General features: G+C 47.6%; 2 protein-coding genes across 2 annotated transcripts in view; one reads left to right on the plus strand and one right to left on the minus strand.

Moving 5' to 3' along the window:
- The window catches only part of LOC119381089 (inverted formin-2), a 183,256-nt gene that overhangs the window by 60,936 nt on the left and 110,010 nt on the right, over positions 1-12,310 (plus strand). The gene's annotated exons all lie outside the window — the stretch shown is intronic.
- The window catches only part of LOC119382536 (uncharacterized), a 56,744-nt gene continuing 52,584 nt past the window's right edge, over positions 8,151-12,310 (minus strand). The window contains exon 2 of the mRNA XM_037650272.1: positions 8,151-11,589. Within this exon, the coding sequence (XP_037506200.1) occupies positions 10,621-11,589 (969 nt within the window). The 3' untranslated portion in view covers positions 8,151-10,620. The remainder of the gene's footprint in view (positions 11,590-12,310) is intronic.

Below are 12,310 nucleotides of genomic sequence, written 5' to 3' on the forward strand. Positions count from 1 at the left end.
GCATTCTTTTCTAGAGTCGCAATGTCTGCGCTTTGTCTGTCATATATAAATCTGGTTGTATTATTACATGTGAGCTGGATTCGGGTGGATCGGGTTTGCGGGGATCCGGGCCCATCCCACCAATTCGCAGGGCAATCAATAAACTTAATTGATCTAATCTGATAGCATTCTTTCATATATCACCCAGTGCTAGTATATACGGTCTATATAAGTTTTGCGCCGTAGTTTAAAGTTTATTTCTTGACATGTTATTGTGCAAAGTCAAATTATCAAGAGATTCCGCTTTAAGCACGCTATGCTCTGTTGCATCACTATCCTGCCGCGTTAACATTTCTTGCACTGCTTGCGCTAGCAGTAGGGCGCACAACATCTGCCTGGCGGATTGTGAAGGCGTCGGCCGTCGTTCTTAACTTCCACCACTGGGGCCAATTTAGGATGTCTTTCTAGACCTCTGCAGAATGACATAGCTGTCCAGCTCATCCCTTCATTTCTCTCGTTCCCGAACGTCGTGCCACTCTTCAATAGCATCTATGAAACTCCTGTAGGATGCGGAGTCGGTGAAGGACGGATCCCAACAATAAACGTAACGATGTTTATTACCGTAGTAGCAGCAGCAGGCAAGCATGCCGATGCTTCGCTTCGGAAGGTTAGAGAGAAACAAACATGCAACCAAGCTTGGTAGCTTGGTTATATAGCCGGTAGTGTGTGAAGTAAGCCTCCGACGAAACTGCGTGGCGCTGTCTTTTATCGGAAGCGTGTTTGTCACGCAAGTAGCTGGTGCACGCCGGCTAATCAGTGACGAGACGGAGGCTGCGTAGTCTGTGCGCAGTGGTCGCCACACTCCTCTTTGAGGGCGCCTCCTTGCAGTTTTCAGCAGTGTATGTTACGCACGGTTTGCACCATGCACAAGCCTCTTGACGATGTTATACCGGTAGATAATTGTGGCCATTGGACTACGCCGGTATAGGACTGGCAGGAGGTGGACGAAGCGATTTCAATCCATTTTCGGGATCGTTCCAGTTTGGTATAAAGGCGCCAATAAGCTTCTCGGCGCTTACTCCTGGATGCATATAGTTCGATGTAAGGGGACGTCATCCGGCGCAGAATTCGTAATTGTTTTTTTTTCAAGCCAGATATTTCGTCAAACGAATATACTTTGCCCCAGCCTTGTTTAATGGACATATCCTACTCCTGCACAATATCATGTTGCTCTCGCACTAATAGCGCAGGGGTCTCAAATACGCAGCCCGTGGCCCGCGCATGACTGTCTTTGTCTCATTTTTTTTAAAAATTTTCTTTATAAGTACTTCTTCAGCTACACAGACATGTCATGGTCTAAAGCCTTTTTTTTTTTTTTTTCGTGAGGCACCCCCTGCGGTCACCATGTGTGGATACATACCGTGAAACAAAACCATATTTCAGAAGCGGCGTCCCGATTTTAGTCGTTTGGATATACGCGTAGGCATCGACATGTTGTAATCCTGCCGCTAAATTTCCTTCAGAATGACCCATATATGAGACATGATAAATGTAATCTTTCAATGGCAAGGTTGACTGACTACCCCCCCTCCATCGCTCCTACCTTCGTCACTGCCCTGGCCCTTCTTGCGGGAGTAACTTTTCGTGAATGCGGCCTGTTAGCTGAGGTCTGTTTGAGACCGCCGATATAGCGGAACAAGAAGAAAACTCGGACCGTTAACAATGTGGGCACAAAAGCAGGCTGCACATGTTCATGTCGCTCACATGACCACTGCGAGCCGTGACGGAATCACGGAAAAAGAATGTGTTTGTAGTGATTCTATGTAATGAAACTCCGAGCATTCTTTTCGTTTTAGTGGAAGGCTGGAACTTTCAAGAACATTTCCCTGCTATGGAGCTCTATGATCGCTTTTGCGATGATAAATTATAGGTCTAAATTTATTATATTACATTTATTACTGCGATACAGAATAAAATTTGGAATATCAAATAATGACGAATGCAAATAAAGCATAGAATAGCGAGATGTTAATTATATAAGCGCTGGTCTATTTACTTTAAGCTCGCCAGTTTCAGATAGACCAAGTAGCCCATGCAAGATGCAACGAAGTTCAGTACTTGTAGCCCATATACTTATCCAAATAGCTTGCCCACATAAAGAAAAAGCGTTTTTTTTTTTTTTTTTTTTTGAGATAAAATGTGTGACATACATGTTTGCACAACGTATGTGGAACAGATATAAAGGGACTCTAAAGAGAACAACGATTTTTCTACGATCAGTAAATAACTCTTTCACAATTCCAAGATCACCACACTTGCCGCGACAAGACCCTTGGTAAGCGAGAAAACGCGCGAAAGAAAACGCGGGTGGCGACGCCACCTTGAAATTCGAGGAATCCATAGATTCTGACGGCGTCTACTGGGGCATACACCGTTCCTAATCGGTAAAAGGAAGTACATGGACCTCTGCGGGGGCCACAGACTTAACATACCAAGTTTCAGAAAATTTCGTTGAGCCAAGCCCCCAAAATACGACAATACAGTTTGAAATCCGTGTCGTCATGCGCAGATATTTCAGCGCGAAATTTAAAATTGAAATTTGACGTTGATTTTCTCTTCTATTATTAAACTTATGACGGTGAAATTAATGACCCTCGAGTTCTCAGAGTACACTTTATCAGTCTAAACCTATTCATTGTTTAACTTTATTGTTTAACTTTAGTGTCCCTTTAAGAACTGCAGCAAAGTCCAAGTCCGGCCCGACCCGAGCCCGCCACCTCAAACCCGGGCCCGTCCCTAAGCCGGGAGCTTTAGACCCTAGCCCGGTCCGGGCCCGCCGTGAAAACGACTTTACCCGGCCCATCCCAGCCCACGGGCCGGGCCGGGCCGCGTTTTCGGGTAGGCCCGAGCCCATGCAGTGCTCTAACGCGCTCTCCCTATGTTCCTGTTCCACTATACTGGCGTTCCAGCTGCTGCGGTTTCCCAACACCGCGCGCCAAAGCACGACCTTAACATCATCATCATCATCATCATCATCATCATCATCATCAGCCTGTCTACGCCCACTGCAGGGCAAAGGCCTCTCCCATGTTCCGCCAATCAACCCGGTCCTGTGCTTTCTGCTGCACGTAATACCTGCAAACTTCTTAATCTCATCTACCCACCTAATTTTTCTGTCTCCCCCTCACGCGTTTGCCATCTCTTGGAATCCAGTCAGTTACCCTTAATGACCACCGGTTACCCTGCCGGACGTGCTACGTGCCGGCCCATATCCATTTCTTCTTCTTGATTTCAACTGTGATGTCCTTAACCCCCGTTTGTTCCCTGACCCACACTGCTCCTTCCTGTCTCTTAAGGTTAAACCTATCATTTTCCTTTCATCGCTCGCTGCGTCGTCCTCAATTTAAGTTGAACCCTCTTTGTAAGTCTCCAGGTTTCTGCTCCGTAGGTAAGTACCGGTAAGATGCAAGCTGTTATATACCTTCCTCTTGAGGGATAGTGGTAGATTACATTCATGATTTGATAATGCTTGCCGAATGAGCACCAACCCATCCTTATTCTTCTAGTTATTTCACTCTCATGGTTCGGCTCCGCGGTTACTACCTGTCCTAAGTAGACGTACTCTTTTACAACTTCCAGTGTCTCGCCACCTATCGCAAAGCGCTGTTCTCTGCCAAGATTGTTCCACATTACTTTAGTTTATGCATATTAATTTTCAGACCTACTCTTCTACTTTCCGTATCCAGTTCAGTAATCATGAGCTGCAATTCGTCTCCCGCGTTACTCATCAATGCAATGTCATCAGCGAATCGTAGGTTACTGAGATACTCTCCATTAACTCTTATCCCTAACACTCCCAATCTAGGGCCCTGAAAACCTCCGTAAACACGCGGTGAATAACATTGGAGAGATCGTGTCTCCCTGCCGTACGCCCTTCTTTATTGGGATTCTGTCGCTTTCTTTATGGAGGACTATAGTGGCTGTGGATCCGCTGTAGAATTTCTTCCAGTATGTTTATGTAGGCTTCGTCGATGCCTTGATTCCGCAGTGCCCTGCATGACCGCTGATGTCTCCACCGAATCAAATGCCTTCTCGTAATCTATGAAGGCTATGTATAGGGGGTTGTTGTATTCCGCGCATTTCTCTATCACCTGATTGATAGTATGAATATGGTCTATTGTTGAGAATCCTGTACGAAATCCTGCCTGGTCCCTTGGTTTGATTGAACTCTAATGTCGTATTAATTCTGTTAGCAATTACTTTGTAAATAGCTTGTAGACAACGGACAGTAAGCTTATGGGCCTGTAATTTTTCAGGTCCTTGACGTCCCCTTTCTTATGGATCAAGATGATGTTGGCATTATTCCAAGATTCTGGTATCCTCCCCGTCGAGAGGCACTTCGTATACAGGGTGGCCAGTTCTCTAACATAATCTCTCCACCGTCTTTCAACAGGTCTGATGTTACCTGATCCTCACCAGCTGCTTTGCCTCTTTGCATTCCCTTTAGGGCTTTCTTTACTTCTCCTGTCAATATTGGTGGGATGTCAGATTAGTCTGCGCTTTTACTCCTTCTTACGTTATCATCCTGAATGTCTCGGCTGCTGTACAGATCTCTGTAGAACTCTTCTGCTACCTCAGCTATTCTATCCATATTGTTTGTGACCTTGCCTTCCTTGTCTTGCTTAATGCATACATCTGATTTTTGCCTATGCACAGTTTTGTTTTCATAGCTTTGAGGCTTCTTCCGTTCTTAGAGCATGCTCAATTTCTCTCCATATTATACTTTCTTATATCGGCCACTTTACGCCTATTGATTAACTTCGAAAGCTCCGCCAGCTCTATTTTGTCTGTTGCATTTGAGGCTTTCATAGCTTGACGTTTCTTAATGAGGTTTTTCGTCTCTTGGGATAGCTTACCAGTGTCCTGTCTAACGACTGTACCCCCGACTTCCACTGCACACTCCTTGATGATACTAGTCAGATTATCATTTATTGCGTCAACGCTAAGGTCGGTTTCCTCGGTTAAAGCCGCGTACCTATTCTGAAGTGAAACTCTGAATTCCTGAACTTTCCCTCTCAGAGCTAGTTCATTAATCGGCTTCTTGCCGTTCCTTCCTCACGTCAAGTTGAATTGTAGATCTTACCATTCTATGGTCACTGCATCGGATCTTGTTAACTACTTCCACATCCTGTACAATGCCGGGTGGCCGCACATTATGAAGTCTATTTCATTTTTAGTTTCGCCATTAGGACTCCTCCACGTCCATTTACAAGTAGCCCGTTTTCTGTAGAAGGTATTCAAGATGCGTAAATTATTGCGTTCTGCAAACTCTACTAATGATCTCCATCCTGCTTCTTGCCTACCTTTGCATTAAAGTCGCCCATCAGTACAGTATACTGTGTCTTTACCTTACTCATTGCTGATTCTACGTCTTCGTAGAAGCGTTCAACCATTTGATCATCATGGCTGGATGTAGGCGCGTAGGCCTGTACCACCTTCATCTTGTACCTCTTATTAAACCTAATTACGATACATATCACCCTCTCATTAATGCTATAGTATTCCTCTATATTGCCAGCTATATCTTTATGAATAAGGAACCCCACTCCTAGTTCTCTTCTGTCAGCTAAGCCACGATAGCATAGGACGTGGACCGTTCTTCAGCACTGTATAAGCCTCCTGTGGCCTCCTAACCTCACTGAGCCCTATTACATCCCATTTAACACCCTCTAATTCCTCTAATAGTACAGCTAGACTCGCCTCACTAGATAAAGTTCTAGCGTTATACGTAGCCAAATTCAGATTCCAATGGCGGCCTGTCCGTACCCAGAGATTCTTAGCACCCTCTGCTGCGTCGCAGGTCTGACCGCCGCCTTGGTCAGTTGCTTCGCAGCCGCTGGGGACTGAGGGCCGAGGGTTAATTGGTGTATTCATGTGGGAGGTAGTGGCCAAGTACTACACCAGGGTGGCCAATCCTGCTCTGGTGAGGGAGTGCATTGCTGGCTGTGGTCGCCAGTGAGGCTGCACCCCAGGCCTTTTTACACAATTCCATCATCACGCGGATTTTTTTTTTTTTAATCCGGTTGGGAATTGTCCGGCACCGGGATTCGAACCACGGACCTCTTGCATGCGAAGCTGATGCTCTACCACTACGCCATCGCTGCAACTACGACCTTAACATATATGCATAATTTAGCAGAATTGGTCTGCCAGAGTGTACAGAGGTACGGGGCTCGGCTGCTACTCTAATGTCCCGGGTTCGATCCCGGCCGCGGCGGTCGCATTTCGATCGAGGCGAAATGCTAGAGGCCCGTGTACTGCGTGATCTCAGTGTACCAGAAGGTCAAAATTTCCGCAGCCCTACACCACGGTTATCGTGGTTCTGCCACGTAGAAAGCCAGATAGTATTAAATCTCAGCAAAACTGCTGAAGTGCCGGAAAGGCATCCGACTGCAGAATAAGGCTCTTACCTTCGTGCACGACGTGGGCACAATGTTACTCCGAAGGACAGCGAGCTGGAACAATGGATCCCGGCAATCGCACATTTCCACGATAGCTGCACTTTGCTTGCGCTTGCGTATTTCCAGTCACTGTTGAAGCACAACCGAGCTGCTGAGCTGTTACGACGAACTGTCAACTATTGCGATGTGACGTCAAAATTTCATGCGCAGTCCTGACACGTCATCGATAAGGTGTCGGCTGTGATTACATCGCGTGCGCAAAATTTTGCAGTGCAAGTTTGAACCAAAGACGCACGTTATCTGGCTTGCCACTACGCTGCGCTGAACCTTGTGCGCGTTGACTTGCTCAGCACCCTAGGCGCAGTGTTTCTTGCCCGTTCGTGCGCATTCATGCTTTTATTGGTCGCTTCCTATAAAAATTGTGCGTCTGGACTTGACGGATCTAAGAAGGCCTAGGAGACAGGCCCCTATCCAGCGGGGAGGGACGTCCCAAAACCACGATATGAATATAACTATGAATGTGCCGTAGTGGAGGGCTCCGGAAATTTCGGCCATCTGGGGTCATTTAACGTGCACCTAAATCTAAGTACACCGGCCTCGAGCATTTTCGCCTCCATCGAAAATGCGGTCGCCGCGGCCTGGATTCGATCCCGCGACCTTCGGGTCAGCAGTCGAGCATCATAACCACTACACCACCGTGGCGGGCCGGGATAGGCCTAGGGCTCCCCTTCTCCCTGAAATGTTTAGAAGGGGGGCGATTCGTCTTCACCGAACATAAATACTCAAAAATAGGTACTTTCCTCAAATAGTCGAGGCAGTAAACATGCGCCCCATTGCGGATTCATTGCTTCTCGATAGTGTCCCTTTAAGGTAGTTTGTCTTTCTTTGCGAGTGCAATCGACGCCACGCTTACGCATTGCTCACCCCAGCTGTCAATTGCCGCTGTCTCGGTTGTTTTATAGCTTAGTGCGTCCGAACCTTTAGCAATTACATGGCAACTCTCAACTCTCTAAAAGAAGCCCTTTCATCAAATTTGTATAGGTACCTATGATGTTACACATCGGCTCACCTTTGAACGTGAGACATGTCATGTGATGGTCATGACGTCATGGACAACGTCACGTGACGTAATTTTGATACCGTTTTGTATTGTCAACGCCGGACATTTCTACTCATGAGACATAATATTTTCTTGTAAATAAAATTTACTCACACTTCAGAACGACTGCGCAAACGAAAAAAACACGGACAACAAAAAAGACACAGTCAGCACAACCTTTCAACTAAATTTATTGTGCCACTGGATCTGTTTATATACTGACACTGATCTGTTTATATAATGATACTGTGTCAGTATATAAAAGTTCCAGCGGAACAATAAGTTTAGTTGAAAGGTTGCGCTGGGTGTGTCTTCTTTGTCGTCCGTGTTTATTTCGTTTGCTCAGTCGTTCTCAAGTTATGGATTACCAACTTGCCCAAAATGCTGCTCTCATTACGCACACTACGACGCTTTATTGTCATGCTATGCGCCTGCACAAGGAGCAGTTCAGTTTTGAGAGGCGTTGTATCTTTTCAAGGACATGAAAACAAACACACAAAAAAAGAAGAGGGTTAAGCCCAGTTTTGAGTTGCAACTCCGTATTGCCCGGCTGACTGCACGAACATTTCTGCATGTTCCGAGACCACCTAGCAATGAAGGCAGAAACAATATTTTTTATTGTAAAGTTTATTTTATTGCTCTTAAAAACAATAAATGATTTAACGAGTACAGCACTTGGCAGAAGACACGTAATATGTATACGTATGGTGAACTTTTTTCCTCTTTGTACAACAGCGCTGCGCATGCGCTAATGCCGCTTTCACCAACATTATACACAGGTGCGTTTCTCGTCAACCAGGACTAGATTCACAACAATCATTTCCAGAGAAACAACGCGTGGTCCTCCAGCACAGTGCACAGAAGTAAAAGGAATAAGCCGCACTGATGAACCTAAAGCCGCTATTAACTCCGTATTAGAACAATGCAGTCAAGGAAACAAAGTATACAGCGTTCGTAAACATGTTGTTCGCGACATCCGAGACATACAAAATCAGCACAACTATATTACGGAAGAACAGCATGAACCTTACTAACGGGATTTAAGTCGGTTTACCTCAGAGAAAGATCGTAAATTACGGAGCGCTTTGTAGCTGTGGAAGGAGTGACTAACAAATCGCATGGCTATGAATCGAATCATTATAGTGAATGCATGTTTCTCCTTCAACTCATTCTCGCATAATTCACTGAAGATGGGCAGCGTTTTCTTCACACGGTAGACAGCGCTGCGCTTTCCTAGTTATATATTTAGTGACTGAAATGCACGGCAACACTTTGAAGAACGATCGTGCCACCATCACGTTTCCAAGACGACGATCACATATCCATAATCACAATCACCATCCTAATTTCGGGAACTTTATGAGCAAAAAACTACAATATTATCGTGAGTCACGCCGTACTGAGGACTCCGAATTAAATTTGACCACCTGTGGTTCTTTAACGTGCACTTAAATGTAAGTGAACGGGTGTTCATCAACATCACTCTCATCATCATTGAGCTTAATAAGAGCTTTCTATTGAGAAATTTCTTAAATTAGGGAGCAACATCTATGCGACTCCTGGGTAAGTTCAAGAGCAAATAAATGTTTTTTTTTTTTTCTTATAAAGTTTGGTCATCTCGCTAACAAAGACATGTACAAGTGAAGAGTGTGACGACGGGTGCGCTTTTACACTCACTGGGCGGGCCTTCAAGGCACAGGCAGTTAGGACCACTTGCAGTGAACGGTGTACGACAAATGACGGCGACGAATGCGTAGAAATGTGAACGCTTAGTGGAAAGAAAATCGTGACAAACTGCGGCAGGGAAACTAGAATATGTAAGAATTTTTTCTGTGCGTTCACTAGGTCCCATTTTCGTACAAAAATAGCGTGCACGGCTTCACCACGCCTGCAGCCACGGATATTGTTACCTCTCGCAAACTGAATTCACGTCGTGGAAGTTGTACCGAACACAGGGACGCTTCAAGGCGCCGTGTTGTGATGTGGAGACATATACGTTCCGTGCCTCCACTGCTGGTTCCTACAGCATTGTGCGGTTCAGACAATGAGCTCGGCCACTCGAGATACGTCTGAAGACGTAGGAAAACTAAGAAGGTATATTTACATTGGCATCGCGCCAAAAAGAAAATACACAGCCATAATCTACAATCAACAGAACAACGCTTGTAATAAATTAACAAAGAAAGATTGAGATATTCAACATATGCGTAGGGGTATCCGTGCTAGCATGCTTCAACTTCGGGATACCTCGACGTATGCCTGCGTGATGCCTGTCGCAATGAGCGAGAAAAATAATCCACATTGGCAGTTTTGGGCGAATGACGTTGTCTGGAATAGCGGCTGTGATTTTCGAAAATTGTTTTACCAAGCTTTGCTTCTGTATGTATCTCTTCTGCACGGGCAGTCGCCTTCGTAAGACAGAGAAAAATAAATAAATAAAAGAAAGCAAGAAACGCCGCTGTCACGCAAAGACACAAACACGGTAATGGGGCAACCTCTGCTTCGCAGACATGCGCCATTTAGAGCGTTTGAAAGTACGACTACACGCGTTATGCTTTTGCACTTCGTACGCACTGCAACACATTCGTGCGCACATTCCGTATTGTTCACGAGCAAGAACGTCTTTAGTCCCCGCAACGGCAAGCAATGCTTGAGGATGACATGAACAAAACGCAAGTGACTGTTCATTGACAGAATCCAGTGATAAAGGGTGCGATGCACGGGTATCGGCACTTGAGTGTAACTGTCCACATCGTCAACGCAGCCGCGTAAACATCGATTCTCGCTTTTTTACACAAGCGCGTCAGGGACCACGAGCCACTTTCATCAGCAGCAGGAGCAGATTCGCGTCCTGACGCGCATGACCTTCCGGGAGGATCACAGCTCGCGCACGTCAACGCACCAAGAAGTCTAGAACTGGTCCTTGCCGAGGTAAACGGAGAGCCCGACGGTCTTCTGAGCAATGGCCGGTACGTGATCGCTCCATGGACCATGTCCACGGCTCCGTCCTCCACGTGGAGAGGAGTGGTGCGGATGGTATCGTTCAACTCTCACCAGATTCACACTATTCGTCGTGCGGACTCACATGACGAGAAGCTTGAAGGTCACCTTCCCATTGCTGGACTGGTCGAGATTCTTGGCCCAGAAGCGACAGGTGACCCATATCTCGGTGCGAAGCGGCGGGTTGGGGAAGTGCAGCATCAACATCGGCGGGTGCCGGGTGGCCGGGAAGAAGCGAAGTGGGAACCCGTGGTAGGGCGAGTAGCGGATGTCGATGTCCCTGCTGATGTGCTCGCTCTTGCAGGTCACGTACAGCAGACCCGGGTCGTAGCCCTCACGCACTTCGTCCGGCACCGCGGGTGACGCGAGGTCCGAGGGCGCCAGTGGCTGCGGCGTCCAGTCCGGGGCGCGGCGGAAGACGAGGGCAACGCAAGGGGCGCCTTCCCGGTAGCCGAAGAAGTCCGCCGCGCTGCAGTTGTCGCTGACCAAGCCCACAGGGAAGGGACAACGGCCGCCGGGCTCGCAGCGGGAGCCGGCGCCGCCTTCAGTGGCGTAGCTGTCCAGCAGCGAGCGCAGCTGACGCGACTGGGACTGCCACGCGGTCGGGTTCTTGCGGTGCACTACGATAGTGTTGGTGCGGTCGACGAGGTCCTGAGGCTTGGGCACCACGTCTACAGCGACGTCAGACATGAGCCGCCGGTAACGCTGCTGCTGCCGCGACGGGTGCGCGATGTGGCGCGACAGGAGGACGGCCGCGACCACGACGGCGACGATGATGGCGGTGCAGATGAGCGACACGAGACAGACGAAGGTGACGATGCGCCTGGCCGGGTTCCAGGGCGGTATGGACGTCTGGCTGGAGGGCGGCGACGGGCTGGGTGGCGCGGCACCGTTGGCGGTCGTCGCCGACGAAGACCGGAACAGTTTGCCTACGTGCAACTTCAGATTGGAGACCGTGCCCGCCTCGGCGCTCTCCTGGCAGCGCAGCTGGTGCACTTCCTCCGGGAACGAACGCGGCATGACCACGGGGTGGCTCTTCAGGCACGGGCACTGCGTGGACAAAGAGCAATGACATAAGTTCAGTAGAGGAAAATGCGTTTTCATTGCAATAATCTATGCGTAAAGGAAGCTCAAATGAGTAGTTACTCAGGCGAAAATAATAACCTTGAAGCTCCACTATATAATGACGACTGTAGACTTGGCTTATATCATTGAGAAACTCGTTTGCCCTCAGTCAACCTGTACGTCTGTCGAAGCAACTGGAAACGGCTGCTCAGGTTACTTGAGTTCGTACGTCAGCACAACAATAAATGTAAAAAATTACCGCAAGATAGAAGTCACTAAGAAACACTATATATTCAAGTTCGCTGCGCACACCAAGTGTTCAGGAGAAACGCAAGCGGCAGGAAAAGTTAAACTCCAGGCCTCAGACGATGCCCGTACACCACACTTTAGCACCTCTTGCGAATGGCCTTCTCGGAGGCCATATACGAGGGCGGTCCGATAAGTACTTAGCCTCACCGCGAGAGCGCGACGCTATCGCATGAGACATATACTGACGTGAGTACACTCAGTACACTCTCTTAGAGGCACATGTGCAAAGGTCCAGTCGAATCGGGCTCGCGGTTTTGTTTTGGCCGATTGAGGAAGCCGGTGATTTTCGTATGTCCATTAAAAATGGAGAAAGAGCAATATCGGTTGGTGATTCGATTCTTGTTTTTGGAAGGGAAATCGCGCAGCGAAATCAAAGAGCGACTGGATGACGTCTACA

Source organism: Rhipicephalus sanguineus, chromosome 2, assembly GCF_013339695.2.
Source record: "Rhipicephalus sanguineus isolate Rsan-2018 chromosome 2, BIME_Rsan_1.4, whole genome shotgun sequence".
NCBI lineage: Eukaryota > Metazoa > Arthropoda > Arachnida > Ixodida > Ixodidae > Rhipicephalus > Rhipicephalus sanguineus.